The sequence below is a fragment of the Ochotona princeps genome, chromosome 15 (assembly GCF_030435755.1).
Source record: "Ochotona princeps isolate mOchPri1 chromosome 15, mOchPri1.hap1, whole genome shotgun sequence".
NCBI classification, from domain to species: Eukaryota; Metazoa; Chordata; class Mammalia; order Lagomorpha; family Ochotonidae; genus Ochotona; species Ochotona princeps.
In genome coordinates, this window is record NC_080846.1 from 14,913,524 (window position 1) to 14,931,247 (window position 17,724).

Here is a 17,724-nt window from a genome sequence, read left to right on the forward strand (position 1 = left end):
CAGGCCCTCTATCTGCATTTCAAAGCAAAGTAACATGGTTTTCAGTTTCACATTACAATTACTCATTTTTAAATATATATACTCATTTTAAAATATATGTATATATATTTAAAGATGAAATCCATATTAAAAGTAGTCTAGGGGACAAGTTAAAGAATTTATGTTCTTGGAGCTGGCATGGTCAAGTAACAGCATTCCATAACGGTACCAGTTCATATTCCAGCTGCTCCACTTTTGATCCAACTCTCTGCTTGTGGCCTGGGAGAGCAGCAGAGGGTGGCCCAAAGCCTTGGGACCTTGCACCCACGTGGGAGACCTGAAAGAAGCTCCTGGCTCCCAGATCCAGATCGACTCAGCTCTGGCCATTTTGGCCATTTGGGGAGCAAACCAGCAGATGGAAGACCTCTCTCTCTCTGTTTCTCCATCTCTCTCTGTAAAAATCTGCCTTTCAAATAAAAATAAATCTTAAAAAATAGAAAGAATTTATTTTCTTTCTGCTTGTCTCTCTCTGTTTGTTGAACAGCTTTTTGAAAACATGGAATAGCACTTAATCTCTGGGTTGGCCACCCATATCTCATGTATCTGAGGGCCTGGTTAGAGTCCTGCTGCTCCTGACCCTGGCCTCCTTGCTAATGTGCACCTGTGGAGTGAGCAGCGGATGGGTCAAGTATTTGCGTCCCTGTCACTCCACCAGAAAGCCATATTGAGTTCTGGGCTCCCAGTTGCAGCTGACTCAGTCCCAGCTATTGCGGGAATGAACCACTAGATGGCAGCTCTAATAAACATTTTTAAACAAGGAACTGCAGGTCTTCTCAGAAAGAATACTTACATGTTTTAAGAGAATGAGGAGACTGAAACAAGCGATGTAAAGATTTCAACTGAAAAATGCAAATTTTTTTTTAAGATTTTATTATTATTGGAAAGCCGGATATACAGAGAGGAGGAGAGACAGAGAGGAAGATCTTTCATCCGATGTTTCACTCCCCAAGTGAGCCGCAACGGGCCGGTGCGCGCCGATCCGATGCCGGGAACCTGGAACCTCTTCCGGGTCTCCCACGCGGGTGCAGGGTCCCAAAGCTTTGGGCCATCCTCAACTGCTTTCCCAGGCCACAAGCAGAGAGCTGGATGGGAAGTGGAGCTGCCGGGATTAGAACCGGCGCCCATATGGGATCCCAGGGCATTCAAGGCGAGGACTTTAGCCGCTAGGCCACACCGCCGGGCCCGAAAAATGCAATTTTGAAAAGATTGTGTTTGGAGGCAGGTACATATGCTGGAGTGGGTCAGAATTCAGATCAAACTTTCTCTGTCACAGATATCACTATTTTTTGCTCTCTCCTTCCCCACAGGCTACAAAATCACAGATAGGCAGCCTGTTCGTTCAGGTTCAAGGAAGAACAATTCCAGTCCCCACGACTGGCATTATAGCCACACTCCTGACTTCAACTTAAAATCATGCTGAAGGCAAATTTATTAAACTATGTGGGAGGGTGAAAACCAAAGATACCCAGTTGGGAGGATTTATAATAAGGTCAACTATGCACGAGGTAGACTTTCCCTTAAAAAGAGAAGAGAGAGACAAATGCTTGAGATTCAACTCCCAGCTGTTTTATCACTTGATTAATATACTTTGGCTTCCAGACAGAAAAGTAGCAACCTTTTTTTACACATAACCTTTATTATCAGTACAAGAATCTAAAAGTCACCCTTAAATTAATGAAGACAATATAAATGCTACTTCTGCTGGGAAAGATTAGGTCTTCTGCCCAACTTCTCATGAGAATTTATAGAGAAGCTAGCCATCATGACAATCAACCTGTTTTTAAAGATTAAGTGATGGTAACCTCACTGAAACAGCTTGGGAAGATCCTGTCCCTTTCCACTGTTCTCAATAGTTTGACACAACTAGACACCATGATACTTAGTGAAATAAGCTACTCCCCCAGATACAAATATATGCTTTCCATGTACTGTGATAACTAATATACAGTATGCAAAAATGCAATCTACAGGAGTGAAAGTGACAGTCTGGGATTTAATACTGTGCACAGCCTTTGCTTACACTCCTGAGGGATAGCAGAGATTTGTTGGTGTTTTAATTATTATTTTCTATTTGTTATGCGTTGACATATTTACTAGTAGTGTTAAACCTGTGTTTGTGAAGTTAAATGAAAGTATGCTGGACCCAGTACTGTATCCTAGCAGCTCAAGTTATCGCCTTGAATGCACCGGGAGCCCTTATGGGTGTTGGTTCTAATCCCGGTGGCACTGCTTCCCATCCAGCTCCCAGCTTGTGGCCTGGGAAAGCAGTGGACAACGACCCAAAGCCTTGGGACCCTGCACCTGCGTGGGAGACCCGGAGGAAGCTCCTGGTGCCTGACTTTGGATTGGCTCAGCTCTGGTCATTGTGGTCACTTCGGGAGTGAATCAGCGGATAGAAGATCTTTCTCTCAGTCTCTCCTCTCTTGAGCAGCTCAGCTGCTTAGTTGTACTCAATGAGAAACTGTGTAGACGTTTAATTGCTAGAGAAACAGTCCTAGCCTGATTTTATAGTTTACTGGTTAACATACTGCCAAAATGTACAGCAAAACCAGCAACCTTCACAATACGCTATTTCAATGTCACTCAACGCCCTGAAGCATACAAAATGATATAAAAAAGTAAATGTCTAACTGAGCTCAAACAAATAAATGTAGAATTTTAACTCACTTACGCAAAATTACTGTGAAATAATTTATGGTTGCAATTTAAAGAATTCCTTGAACTTGTTAAAAAAAAAAAAAAGCTCAGATCTGTGAGCAAGCTTAACACCTCACTAACTAATGAACTGTGAAATTGCATAAATGGTCCTTTCAGTTACTGACTGCTGACTTGGGGGTAAGCCTATATTACTGAGTAACTTCTCGGTTTACCAAAAATTTAAGAATTCAAAGAAACTTTACAGAACCTCTCGTCTTTCACAATTCACTATATCCATACCCAGATACAGCCAGCACAAGGCATAAAGCAAACTTCTTATATACTTTTTGTCCACAGCCCTTAAGCATTTATCTGACAAAGACTCTTTTGAGTCTTGTTTCCACTGTTGGTCTCCCCCCACAGGAATAGTTTTTCTGCTCAGTACAGCCATGCCAAGATTGTTCATGCTTCAGGGACTTTGCACTGCCTGCCCTCGTTACCTGAAATAGTGTCCCATGGCCAGCCAGGCCCAAGTTCAAATATCACAACCTTAGAGGGGACCCTAGCTACCCTAGCAGAGGCAGCACTTATTCACTCAAATCCTGGCCATCGGCTTTGTCTTTGGCATAGTAGCTGAGGATCTTCTAATTTTTTTTAAAATTTTACTTATTTTCATAATTTTAGTTGAATGGTAGAGGCAGAGACAGAAAATGAATAGAAGATCATAAACAACAACAAACTAATATCTCACTTATGTCTTCTTCCTTGTTCTGCTAAGAGAGTCCTTATTCTCACACAGAGAGATCTCCCATCTGATGGCTCAGTTCCTAAACACCAAAAACAGCTGGGGCCTGACATGATCAAGGCCAGGGTCCCAGAGCTCAGCCTCTACCTCCCATGGAGTAGCAGAGACCCAAGAACTTCAGCTATCACCTGCTGCCTCCTCAGTGGGCTGTGTTAGAAGAGGGAAAGCCAGGACTTGGAGCAGGCACTCCGATATGGGCTGTGGGAATCCCACGCAGTCTCTTTACTGCTATGTCCCAAACCCACCCTTCACTGTTTCTCCATAATACAAAATTCCTGTGAAGTTTCAGATCCCTTATATATAGAAGTAACTTATTTTCTAGCACTCTGCCTTATTTCTAATATATGTTTGATACAACTTGCATTTTTTAGTTACCCCTAAGTATCCTTTACTTTGAAGGTTTTTTTTTTTACCCATAGAAGATTTTTAAAAGAAACACCTTCACAGGGCTATTTTAGAAAGGTATATCATCTGGAAGGATGTTAATAATTCAGGTCTCAACCCAATTCTCAAGTAAAATAGACTCATCAGCCCAAAAAGAGAGCATCCACAGCACATCCGTCACCTTCTCCCGCTGGTCAAGGATGTGTGAGACAGTCGCTGTCATACAGAGCAGGATCTGCAAAATCTTCGGTAAGTATGTGCCAATCAGATGGCTAATGTTCTTCAACACGATTTCAAGGCTATTTAAGACACCATGCTGACGGCCCAAAGGAAGAACTTTGGACAAATCCAAATCTTCTACTGCTTGAACAACTGCACACTGGCAGTCTCCTGTAGAAACAAAGAAGAAATTGTGTAAAAAGTGAAGTATTAGTTTGTTGCTATGTACATTCATAACTTGCGTCCAACTTCTGCCAGCAATGCAGTGTCTTCTATTGCCATAGAGTGACTCATTGATGACAATCCATTTTTCTTATGTATTAATGTCCTTTTGACTTTTATAAAAACATCCAGTGAGCCGGTTAAGTTAGGTTTAACTAATTCCATTGTACAGATGAGGAAACTGAGGAATAAAATAGAGTAACAAACCATGACAGAGCTATGACTCTACAGCCATTCTCAGCCAACTTTTAAACTATTCCTGAATAGTTATGTTACTAATAGTCTTTATCTGTCAAAAACACTCCACATATTTTTCTTATTTTCAGCTTTCATTGGGCTGGTAGATTCATAGAAGATGCTTGGCTGCAATATAAGTTTTCTGATGGCTGAGAATCAAGTGTTTTACTTCTCTCGATGGCCCCCGGTTTAAAAAAAAAAAAAAAAAAAAAAAACTTTTTATCAACAGTTGACATGATACTGATTTCAGAATTTATTGAAAATATCCAAATTATTACGTCCAGGCTTGACTTCAAGCCACCAAGAGCTTGTTGATTTATACACTAACAAGGTCTGGCATGAGCAGCATCAGTTCCAGCTCCCCTCCTTCAACAGGGACTCCACACTGAATGGAAGCTTTTGAGTTCATTACAGCCAAGCTCCTTCACAGGTTCTCATGCTGAATGAAAACCTATGAGCAGATGGACCTCGGGCACAGCAAAAATGCAAAGTAGATGCAGCACACTCCACTAGAAATACAAGCCTATCTGTTTGTCTACAGTAACATGACTGGGACTGCTGCGCAGGTTTCAGAGCCACAGTGGTGTAGGTTCTAACCCCAACTCTAGCACTTTGTAGCCAACAGGCCATAAGCATAATACCTCTTTTCTCTCTCTCTCTCTCTTTTCTTTTCTTTTCTTTTCTTTTTTTTTAGAATAGCTCCTTTCTAAGGCACAGTCTTGTCATTTGTAGAATAGGGATAACCAAAGAAGTGACAGCTCATATAGTTGTTGTAAAGATCGAAACTCTATAAAGGGGCCATAATGATAGTTGGTACTAGACACTTGGGAAATGCTCGTCATAACTGTAATCAACAACTGTTAACATTTAATAGCAGAGAACATATCACACAGCATCATAGCTCAGGGTCTACCCTCATACATCACTGCATCTCATCTGTGAGGCTGAAGGCAAACATAAACACATATTTCTTTATTTTTAACCTAGCAGTGTCTCTGGTGTAGGTTACTCAACAAATCACACTTAAAGGCTAAATGACTCAGTTAATTAATTAATAAATGCCAAAGCAGTTAAGATTAATTTTGCAGCCTGCTCTGAAGTTCTTATTATCACAAGGGTGCTGGTAATCCCCAGGGCCAAGCATGAGCTTTATTTAATTCAACCAAAGTTTGGGACGAGTTGTGTATCAGCGGGAAGGCCAGCCTGGTGTCGGGGAACGTGGGGTGGGCACAGCTCCGTTACAAAGAGCCCCAGGAGAGAGCCATCAAGCCTGAGACACCCCATCAGCCTCGCGGGAGCTACCGTTCAGGAAGTGCTTCACAGGCTCCAGCAGCAGGTCCAGGAATATCTGGATCTCCTCGGGCTGGGTCCCGGCGAGGAAGCGCAGCACGATGGCCATGCGTGTGCCTGAAGCCGACTTGCCCTGTGTTTTACTCCCAGTCTTGTTCTTCATGCGCCCATACAGAATTCTGCAAAGTCAAAAGAACATAGCTGGCTTGCACATTAGTTCAGAAACATAAGACTATTTGGTCTTAATTTTGCAGAAGCCTAGCAGAGGGATTCAGCAATTCTGAATCAGTGCATTATAAAACAAAGGTGGGGGATGGGGGGAAGAGCAATAAAATAAAGCCAAAGGAATCAGAAAAAGGAAAATAGCAAAGGCCAGAGTGTGATTCTTTGTGTGAGAAAAAGCAATAAAATAAGCAATTCAAAGGTAAGTAATCAAGCAGAAATGGAAACAAGAATGTACACATTCAAGGGAAGCAATAGGTAACAATCAAAAGCAAATAAGGAAGCTAAAAAAAATCAATTAAATTACCAATCTTCAAAACATAAGAAACAGAAGGAAAAGGTACACTAAGAGATCAATAACCACTGGAAAACACTAAACTCAGTTTAATTGGTAAATTTGTAAAAAACTTTTAAGGAGAAAAAATATTTTCATATCAAAGTTTTCTCATTGCAAAATGGCAAATCTTTAATACTAACATAGGTTAATGACCTAAAACAAAGCCACATGATTATATATATAAAACACTACTTTGTTAAATACAGTTTCAGTGCTATATCAAAATCTAGTAAGGGTTATCCCTGGAAATGTTCATATATTCATTTCAATTTGTGCTTTACAAGTATTCTAGTATTTTTCAACATTCATTCTTGAAAAATTTAGAAATAACCTAACAAAGGTTACCTTTTTTTATGTGACAAAACTTAATTGATTTGGGTCTAGTCATGTGGTGCAGTACGTCAAACCTCTACTGGTTCGTGACATTGACATATCACATCAGCGTAAGCTCAGGGCGTGGCTACTCCACTTACAATCCAGCTCCCTGCTGACGTGCCTAAGGAAGGCAACAGGATAAGGACAAGTGCTTCAGCCCTGCTACCCATGTGGAGGACTTGGATGAAGCACCTGGAAGAGCCCTGAGTTTTGGCCACTTGGGGAGTAAATCAGTTGGATGCAAGATCTCTTTTTCTGGCTCTCCCTTTTCTGTGCAATTCTTTCATATAAATGAACACATTTTTAAAAACAACCACAATAACAGAAAACTGACCACACTGAAAATTCAGACTGTGGTTTTCATCCTTTCTGGAAATTATTTTATACATGTGTATTTTATCTGCTAATAGTTACTATATTTGAAACCAGAACCGAGGAATGAAAAAATGTTTAACAATAGTCATTATACTTTAATATAAACATTTAATGAAAAATGACTATTCCCCAAGCCAAAGAGGAAAAAAATGAAAGATTTATTTATTTATTGGGAAGTCAGATTTACAGAGAGAAGGAGAGACAGAAAGAAAGATCCTCTATCTGCTGGTTCACTCCCCTAGTAGCCGTAATAGCTGGAGCTGAGCCAATCCAAAGCCAGGAGCCAGGAGCTTCTTTCAGATCTCCCGCATGGGTGCAGGGTCCCTAGGCCTTGGGTTGTCCTTTACTGCTTTCCCAAGCCACAAGAAGGTTAGCGGAGCAGCTGGGATATGAACTGGCGCGAATGGACTTTAGCCGCTAGGCTACCATGCCAGACAATTGTAGCTATTCCATTTTTATAGAACTCCAAATCTCAATAACTGCTGCTATTAGCAATGTGGAACCTGAGGGGTTATAGCAAACATCAAGAATTCTTCTACAGTACAGTACGCTTGCCTTGCATTTTGAACAGATGTCTTATTTATACATGAGTCTGGAAAGTCAATCATTTACTTGGAAAACATTGGTTCACTAAGTTACAGAAATGTCAAATGCTGACACATGCCACTGTAAGCAAAAATAAATGTTTATTAACATTTGCTAATATCACTAGTCATCTCATCAAACAAGTCTTTTTAAAAGATTTTTTTTAGTTATTTGAAAGAATTAGAGAGAAAAGTAGACACACAGGTACAGAGAAAAAGAGAGAGAGACCTATGTATCTACTGGTTCACTCCCAAATGACCACAAAGGCCAGGCCTGGCCAGGCTAAAGCCTAGGGCTAGGAGCTTCATCTGGTTTCCCAAATGGGTGGCCTAGACCCCACAGTTGGACCATCTTCTGCTGCTTTTCCCAGGTCTTCAGCAGGGAACAAGACTGGAAGTGGAGTAACAGACAAACTGGTGCCCACACAGGATGCCATTGTCGCAGGCAGCAGTTTTACCTGCTACAACAAACTCTAGTCCTCACAAGTCTTTTACATATGGTGAACCTGCCAAGTTCACAGTAGCAGATAAATTCTCCCAAATCCCCATTTTCACTTGAGTGCTAGAATTCAGTTACTGAAAACAAAGGTTATCTGTGGATTCCCTTGCAGGGGCAAACTCACCACATTCACTGTGAAGTACCCAATTTTAGAAAGGATCAGAGTACATCAATGGGCTTTCAAACAAAAAAATCCCGTGAGAAAGTGCCTAGTTTAGCTTGTAACTCAAAAACTTACATAGGTGCTATTCCTTGAGACAACACACGTGCAGAAGTTGTTTTATGCATTATGAGTGCCTCCCACTTTGTCAGACAGCAGAGTAAAAAGATACATACTCAAAGGTCAAGAATCACCAATGACATTAAGTGAGGTTATTATTCACTATTTTTTTGAGTGATTAAAAATTAACAGTGGCTGTTTCTGAATGTTTGCATGAAGAGATTTCTACTTTGTATTTTCATCGCTCTGTAATCCAACAATAATTTTAGCTTTTTATATTCCTTCAGTCAAATGTTTTATATAAGTTCCATTACAGCAAAATTCTCCATGCTGGATGTAAATGGAATCAAATAGAACACCTGTATCGTAGCTGGCTGAGCACTGGGAGCATACATGTAATAGCTCCTGTACTAAGGAAGCTGAAGCCCAATGAATCCGGCAAACTTGTCCCAGATTATCCAACCATGCAGTCCCAGAGCTGGACGGCAAGGAAAGGTTTGTTAAATCCAAATGCTGTGATCTCTCCAATTCCTTTCATTGCAGAGCTGGTGAGTCTGAAAGTTCCAAGTTTTATTTTTCTTTATACCCAGTATATATGATTCTCTGCATTGCGTATGAGCCATTTTTCTATTCTACCATTATTAATCAATAGAATAAGAGCATCATCAGAAAATATTTAGACACTGGAATGAATTATTTCTATTGTACCTCTACACTACAACTGAGAAAAACACTAACATTCAAGGGTTTCTTTATATATATTACCATGGAAGGTTTTCTTAATACATATTAGGAACTAAACATTGTAAATGAGTCTCTAACAGCCTGACTCCCCCAAAAGTCCAATTTGATTAGAAGGAAAAAAAAGCAATAAAAAAAAGAACACAAACAAAAAACCCCCCCACTATAGGTGCTAAAAGAACCAGATTAATACTAAGCCCACAACTGTGTCTGTTATAACTTCTTAAGAAAGCAGTTTTTAAACAGTACAAATACCTCATGAGAATAGGAAACAGATCTGCTCGGTGGGTTGTTTTCACAATAGCATTATCTTCTGCAATGTTAAAATGGACTATCTCTTCTTTAAAGCTTTTGTCTTCAAGCAACCTTTGTAAATTTTCCCTTTAAAAATAGCAAACAATACAAATTATCAATTAATCAGTACGACCTTTAAAAATATGAGAGTAAAACAGTACGCACACAGAGTGAGAAGTACAGATAAAATACTATGTAGTTTATGTCATGTTCGATAACATTAAAAGAAAAGATTCCACAACAATATCCTCTAACATGACCGGCTTTCAGATTTCACAAGGTAAAATGGGTAAGAAGGGATTAGATGTAATCAATGGTTCAGCCGCTTAAACAGGTAAGATACAAAAGCTTTCCAAATGATTACGCCTCCCTAAGAAATTACCACCAAGATCTTATGGCACTATATTAGCACAGAGGAAGAATCCAATGACCTCCACAGTATTACTATTTTCCTTTCCCTTTTACTACCTGAGGAGAACAGGTCTTAAAAGACATTTCCCAGGCCTTCAGGAAACCTCTTTGCAAGGGGTTCCTTACACAGAGAGGTAAAAATTATCACAGAAGTAGTATTTCTTCAGCTTCACATGTCACTTACCTGTAAGGCAGGATATGAGGATGTTTATATGTCATTATGCAATCCAGGGTTATTTTTTGTACTGTTTGATCTTGGTGTAGCAATAGCTAGGAATGATATTTAAAGAACAAATTAATGAACTGACATACATGCATACGTACTATTGGAGAATAACTTACTTGTGTTATTTTGTTAAATTACATTTCTTAAAATCTACATTCTTAGGCAAGGTTTAGAGTTGGTTCCTGACAGCCTTACCTTTTTCAGAGAGTCAAAGGAACAGAATGAGTGTAGAGCAAATGGAAATAAAACTGTGGCTCTTGCATGACACAGCCGGCCCTCAGGGGTTTTTTGGCTGAAGCCAACTCCTATATGAATCTGGATTTATCAAGTGGGAGGGTCAGTGGTGCTAACCATCGCTCATACTATGAAGGCAGGCAATGAAAACATGCCAAGACGGGCTGCCATGATAGCTTATCATGCTAATCCTCTGCCTGTGGCGCTGGCATCCCATATGGGCGCCGGTCCGAGTCCTAGTTGCACCACTTCTCATCCAGTTCCCTGTCTTTTGTCTGGGAAAGCAGTGGAATGTGGCCCAAGTCCTTGGGACTCTGTGCCCAGGTGGGAAACCTGGAAGAAGCTGCTGGCTTCAGATCCTCTCAGCTCAGGCTGTTGTAGTCATTTACAGAGTAAACCAGTAGATGGAAGATCTCTATTTCTCCTTCTATGTCAATCTGCCTCAAATAAAAAAAACACCTTAAAAAAAGGAGACAGAGAGGGAGATACCAAGAAAAAAGACATGGAGACACATCTCTGAGGCCTCTCTGAATAAAATGAGTTTGGAATTTTGCTTTTTGGACAACAAACGAGCAAATAGATAAATTCTGCTGCAATTCTGTTTCATTCAAGAAAATTCAAGGGAACAAAATTTTTTATTACTTCAGATGGTTTAGCATGACATCCAATATGTATTTCACTTCTGATATTAAATTTTTTCACTAGTCTTTTCTGGAATTCAAGGGCATAACATTGTGACTTTCAGAGACTATTATTTTAACCATCTTCTTTCACTCACTTCTCAGACCCTGAAACTAACTACATAGAAAACGCAATCAATAGTTTTGGGTATAACCCCCCTTCCCTTCTTTTTTCCCCCATTTTTCATTTTATTATTTAAGATACAGTTCCATAGGCTTTGGGATTTCCCTTACCCCTTCTTCACACCTCCTCCGCAACACACACTGACTTCCCCTACATTATTACAATACTGTAATGCTGTATAAACAGTCACAAGTCCATCGTTCCGCTATTTAAGTGTATGCTGGGATCACGGGCATGGACAATGGCAGAGAGTCCAGCATTCAATTGTCAAGATATATTTCACAGTCTTTGATCTGGAAGTAGAGATGTACCCCCATTCCCTTCTAAAATACTATTCATGTTTTTTATTCTCATTGTTAATGTAACCCATCAAGGTCTACTTACACAAAACTCCTTTAAAACCCAGTGTATTAGTGCTTTCTAAAATTGTTTCTGAAGATAACAAAAAAGTCTAATTTTTAAAACAACCAGTATTTAAAATATAGACAATGGCCCTATTTAAAAAATACTGAAAATTCACAAATGAGTTAAAAAAACCCAGTTAAGAAAAAAAAAAAACTTCAATGAAGAAAATGACAGGAAAAGGTTCACAAACAATTACAGTGTTGAGAATTTAATTTACTTACCTGAAGATATAACTCATATAATTTGGATTCTAGATATAAGGCTCGAGGATTTGAAAATTTGGAAAAAACTTGCAAATGGGCAATTAATTGCCTAAACAAAAAAGAGTAATACACAATTAGAGAAGAAGACAACTTTCTTGTTATACTAATCCTCATTGTTTTATATTCTGACTCCAAATACCACTTACAGTTTCACTAATCGAACAACCAAGCTCTAATTATTTGCATTTTGGATATTTTCTATAGAATGTCTAAATCTTCTAAATTTTTGTAATTTCCAAATCTAGACTCCCTAACCCAGAAAATTCTTCTAAACATGCTTAAGATGGCTGAAATTAAATCAGAATTAGAAATAAAACCATCAAAATACTATTATATTCCTAAGCTGAACACAGGTGGACTTTTCAGAATTATTCTTTATCTAGGTTCCAGAACCAGGCTGAGGCAAGCCATATACGCTTGAGCCTCCAACACTGAGAGCTAAACAAACCTTTTCTCTCAATATGTAGACTATGTCCAGTATTTTGTTCCAGTGATGAGAAATGGATTAATAAACTAATAGAAAAAGCTAGAAATCATGACCTCTTCAGATATTGCTGAGAAATGTGCTATAGTTTTAACAAATAAATTTAAAAATGTCACTCATCTTTCCTTCTCAGACCTTCTCCATCCCTACCAGAGATGCAATCCTCACCCTTACCTTAGCAATGAGCATTAGCAGTTTTACTATGAAAATAAATGTATCAAAACATTAAAAAAACCCACAAAAACCCTTGGGCTATAAACATACTTAGATGGCATCAAGTATATAGTTATCAATTAATTCACATTTTAAATGATAATGTTTGGTTGCAATATTCTAGGTTTGGCCAAAAGGACCTGGTTCTAGAATTTATGGTTTCCATGGAAGATAAGAGAGAGAGAGAAAAAAAAAAACAATAACCCAGGCAAGGAGCAGCGCCAGGACAGAGGGATGCAGGCTGCTAAGAAGGTTGAGCTTTTAGTAAGATAACCTGCAATGCACAAGGCTGGAGGCAAGTGTCAGCAAAGGAAACGGCACCGGAAGTGCGCTCTGAAGCCATCACAGAAGTCACTGGCAGCAACGGGGCACGGCAAGGGCCTGGGCGAGCCGCGAAGGCTCGGGAAGGGAAAGAGGCTTTATCTGGGGGCAGAAATAGCAGCCAGAAACATTCAGTTTTAAGCGGAACGTGAATGAGAGACACATGAACATGGACCAGGACTGTTCCCATCCCTCTGCCTTATGCACTATTCCCATTGGCTGGCATATTCTTTACTGTAGGAGCTGCCTGGCAAACTTTCATGTTTCATCATCAAAGGTGTTTTCTCTGGAGGAACCATGTCTTCATGTGAGTGCAAAGTTAGGTTACAGTTGCCTCTGTTCCAACAACAACTTAAAATATTCCTCCCATAGAAATCTTTCACCAGGCACTCAACTGTGATGCCCGCGCAGCCGAGGCGCCTGCAGCCCAGCACTTAGCAAGAGGCACTCCATTTGGTGGCTGCAGCGATACATCAACTGGATCACAGGAAACACACAAAGCGGGCACATGTGGTTGAGATACAAAGTGGCGACACAAACGCACAAAGCCAGTGGGTCTTAGACATCTTATTTCGGACAACTTACAGGTAAGCGGAAGCAAAGCGGAAGCAACTTCTGAAAGCGTGAACAATTCTACTTTGTTTTCTTTAAGGTTTCCAATAATTTAGGTAAATGAATTACCAAGGGAATAGGACAAATCATGAGAAAAAAAGTAACTAGGAAGGCAGAGTCAAACTGCTGACCTGCTCATTTAAAAGAGAAAAGATGTTCCATTATGTGTTCTCTTCGCACCAAACACAAACAATGCCCTGGTGCAATGAAAACGAGAAGCAAAGGTCAAATGGGATTCAAGTGCTGCAAGCCCCAAGCTTTCACCTACACAAAGAGGTTATGATTGGGTGGCTGCCAAAGTCCTAACATTCTACAGCTCAACTAGAAAAAAGAGGGGAAAAAAATGAGAGAGGCAAGTAAGCAAAACACTCAGAAGACAATTTCCTTTGAGCTATAAAAGAAAACCCCAGGAAGACGTGGCCCTTGGGTAGAAGCTGATCTGAATGGTTCATCTTATACAGAACTATTCATTGCATGCGCAGCAACTCAGAGAACTCCCACGGCCCAGCACTACGAAGGTGGCCTTTCGGCAACATTGAACTCACTTGGCCGCGGCCCTTCTTGTCTTCTTCTTCTGTGAGGGTTCATCTTGGGGCGACACCTCTTCCTCCAACTCTTCCTCGTCTCCAGGGGCAGGTTCCTCTTCCACTTCTTCTGCAGCTAGCCCTTTGCCTTTTCTCCGCAAATCCTGAGTGGGAGCCACCTGCAGGTCCGCGGGGTAGTACTCGTTGCTGTGGTAAAGAGAGCAACAGGAGCCGGATGAGCTGTGCACACTGGCCGGCAAGGTCCCACCGCAGACGTGCAATGCTGACGGCTCACGGAATCCCTCATGGAAGAGACGTTAGAAGCACCTCGGCTGACCTTCTGCAACATTAGTGTTTTTATTCAGTCCCTCTCAGGTACCTATTTGACCAGTCAACTATTGAGGACAGCTCACTTCAAATGTTACAAGTATTTCACATGTCTGCTTCGGGCTGAGCTGAGATTAACCTTCCTGCGATTTGAACCACAACTCCAGGTAAAGGGACTTCAGGGTGATTTACATTGCATAGTTCAAGTATAGCATTAAGTATCATATTGTCACCTTCTACCAGGTGCATTCTACACTGTCAACATCCATGCAAAAACAGTGTCACCACAAAATTCAGTCCTCCAGATACAGTCTGATGAAGACAAATGGAATGATAAACCAATGGGATGTTATGGTTGTTGGGGCAGCCATAACAGCACAGATTCAAATGTGCGGGCAAAGAAAACCTTTGCGGCGTTCTCTCTCTCCGATTATGCTGGTGTTTATTCACACCTGTTCAAATTAAATTCCAGCTCTTGAATTTGTTCTTACTAATCCTACCCTCTACTGCAGTTAACTGTTATCATCTTCAAGTTTGTCATTAGTGCATCAGTGTCACTTCTACCCCATTCATTTATCAAAATGATATTTTTGCTGTGCTTCTGTGCAATGTATTGGGCTGGGAAGGCTAGGAAAATCATCAGATTGGCTTTCAAATCCTCACTCAAAAGTACACTGTGGCAATAACCTGTCTGACATTAGTACCCTACCAATACTTCTCAAACAAATGCCAGGTGAACTCATATTAACCTCCAGATTAACACACCAAATTACAACTTGAGGCCTGAAACACCATTGTGCTTCATATTCTCATTCAGCAAACTCAGGTTCTTCAAAGTAAAAATCAACAAATATGTGAGATAAACAAAACTGCTTGTCAGTTACAAACCGTCGACTAATGGTAGATACACTGCATATTTTTAACCTCTCCCTCCAAGCACAGCAAGTTCACTCACTAATTAAATATCATTCACACAAACCACTTAACAGTACTTAGCACACACAAGCTCTCATTAAGTGTCACCTATTCATGGGCTGTTCTTGTCATCGTTATCCATTCTTGCTCTTGGCTTAGTTCTTCTCTGACAATGTTTACAGGGATTCAAACTAGTCCTATTATCAAATAATCTGGAAAATATCACTCACTAAGAAATTAAATAAAAATAGAAAGCACATGATGTATTTCAGAGTCAGCATTGAAAGCGACACTGGGTTCTCCATTAGAGAATATTCTACAAGGGTTAGTTACAGGCAGTCAGTGCCAGTCAGTCTTCACTTAAACATTCTTTAAAATCTTTGTATCTTGGGGGCCAGCACAACAGCTCAACTGGCTAATCCTCCAACTTCAAGCACAGGTATCCTACATGGGCATTGGTTCATGTTCTGGCTCCTCCACTTCCTATCCACCTCCTGCCTGAGGCCTGACAAACCGGTATAGGAAGGTCCAAAGCCTTGGAACCTTGCACCAATGTGGGAGGCATGGAAGAGGCTCCTGGCTCCTAGCTCTGGATCAATGAAGCTCTGATAACTGCAGTCATTTGGGAAGTGAACCAGCAGATGGAAGGTCTTTCTCTCCTCTTTGTGAATCTGCCTTTCCAATAAAAAATAAAAATAAATCTTTTTAAAAAATCTTTAAGATTATTTCTAATGGAAAGTCAGATTTACAGAGAGGAGATACAGAAAGATTCTCCATCTGCTGGTTCACTCCCCAAGTGGCCGTAACGGCCAGAGCTGAGCTGATCCGAAGCCAGGAGCCAGAAGCCTCCTCTGGGGCTCATACTTGCGTGTTCAGGGTCCCAAAGCCTTGGGCCATCCTTGACTGCTTTCCCAGGCACAAGCAAAGAGCTGGAAGGGAAGAGGAACAGCTGGGATATGAACCGGCATGCATATGGGATCCTGGTGCATGTAAATCTTTAAGCAAAAAAAAATTATTGTATCTTGGGGCTGGCACTATGCTACAGTAGGCTAAACGTCCGTAATGCTGGCATTCCATATGGATGCTGGTTTGTGTCCCAGAAGATCCACTTTCCATCCAGTTCCCTGCTTGTGCTATGGCCTGACAAAGTAGCAATTGATGGCTCAGGACCCTGGGCCCCTGCACCCAGGTGGGAACCCCAGAAGAAGCTCGTGTCAGATTGCACAACTTTGGCAGTTACAGCCATCTAGTGAGCGAATCAGCAGATGGAAGAGCTCTCTGTCTCTCCTCTCTGTGCAATTTTGCCTTTCAAATAAAATAAATCTTAAAATAATAATTCTTATAGCTATACTTCCTAAGCTTCCTAAATTCAAAGAGACCCACTTTCTATTGAAGTTCCTCTTTCCATCTTTACCCCCATAGCACCTTATACTGTAAGATCTTTCTTCCTTAATCTAAAAGGTAATCTTTCTTTTCAGAAAAATCTTGGAACATTATCATGGTACAAAGTTTAAACCCTATAAACATCTTTAGTACCAGATTGCATATGCCTAGCCCTTTACAGTTTCAGAGAACAATTGGCAAACTTTTTATATGACCTTCAAAACAAGGCAGAATAAGCCAAATACTGCTTTCATTCCAAAACAAATCTATACCTAAATAATCCTGTGAAAACAAGAAAATCATCACACTTCCGCTCTTACTGCTACTGATCTTTTACATCTTTGCTTATAACCTTTGCTAGAATGAATTATTCATGCAAAACCTTTTCCCTTTAAAAAAGGATTCATTTATTTATATGTTTGAAAGGCAAAGTTACAGAGAGAGCAAGACAAAGAGAGATCTTCTCTTTACTGGCCACTCCCCAAATGGCCACAAAGCCAGGCTGGGTTAGGCCACAATCAGGAGCCAGGAACTCCATCACAGCATCCCCCATGGGTGACAGGGCTATAAGGACTTGGGCCATTCTTCAATGCTTCCCCACGTGTGTCACAGGGAAACGGACTGCAAGTGGAGCATCTACGACTTGAACCAGTGCTCATATGGTATGCTTATGTAGGAGGTAGCAGCCTAACACACAATACAACAGTGCCAGCCCCACAAAACCATTTTACTTAATGCACTCGATACTAACTCCTCTTATCTATCCAAAAGCATGGGCCTAGTAATTTTGTCTTCTCTTATATCATCAAATTTACCTTTTACTCTGGATCATTTGCATCAATATCACACGCTGTTTAAATCTCAAATTAACAATCCAACAACGAAAGTTCCCTCTCTGTCCCCACATTTTCTTTCATCCATTACTCTACTTCTGCTTATTGTATTTATAACTGTTCACATTTAAGTTTTTTCACTCTTTATTTCCCATGGAGCTGATTTTAACAAAGCATTTGCGTCTACTACATTGAGTGAAACATTTCTTAAGATCACCTCTATGTAGGTCCCCATGGTTGAAGTCATCCCTGAGACCAATGGTCAATTTTTACTCCTCATCTCACTGGC

At 40.5% G+C, this 17,724-nt stretch overlaps 1 protein-coding gene across 1 annotated transcript in view; it reads right to left on the bottom strand.

Annotated features, from left to right (window-relative positions):
• Positions 1-17,724, bottom strand: part of UTP20 (UTP20 small subunit processome component) — an 88,510-nt gene that overhangs the window by 36,598 nt on the left and 34,188 nt on the right. The window contains exons 22-27 of the mRNA XM_058673309.1: positions 13,999-14,184; positions 11,782-11,872; positions 10,076-10,161; positions 9,442-9,567; positions 5,846-6,012; positions 4,047-4,255 (exon numbers count right to left, since the gene is read on the bottom strand). Coding sequence (XP_058529292.1) covers positions 4,047-4,255; positions 5,846-6,012; positions 9,442-9,567; positions 10,076-10,161; positions 11,782-11,872; positions 13,999-14,184 — 865 coding nt within the window. The remainder of the gene's footprint in view (positions 1-4,046; positions 4,256-5,845; positions 6,013-9,441; positions 9,568-10,075; positions 10,162-11,781; positions 11,873-13,998; positions 14,185-17,724) is intronic.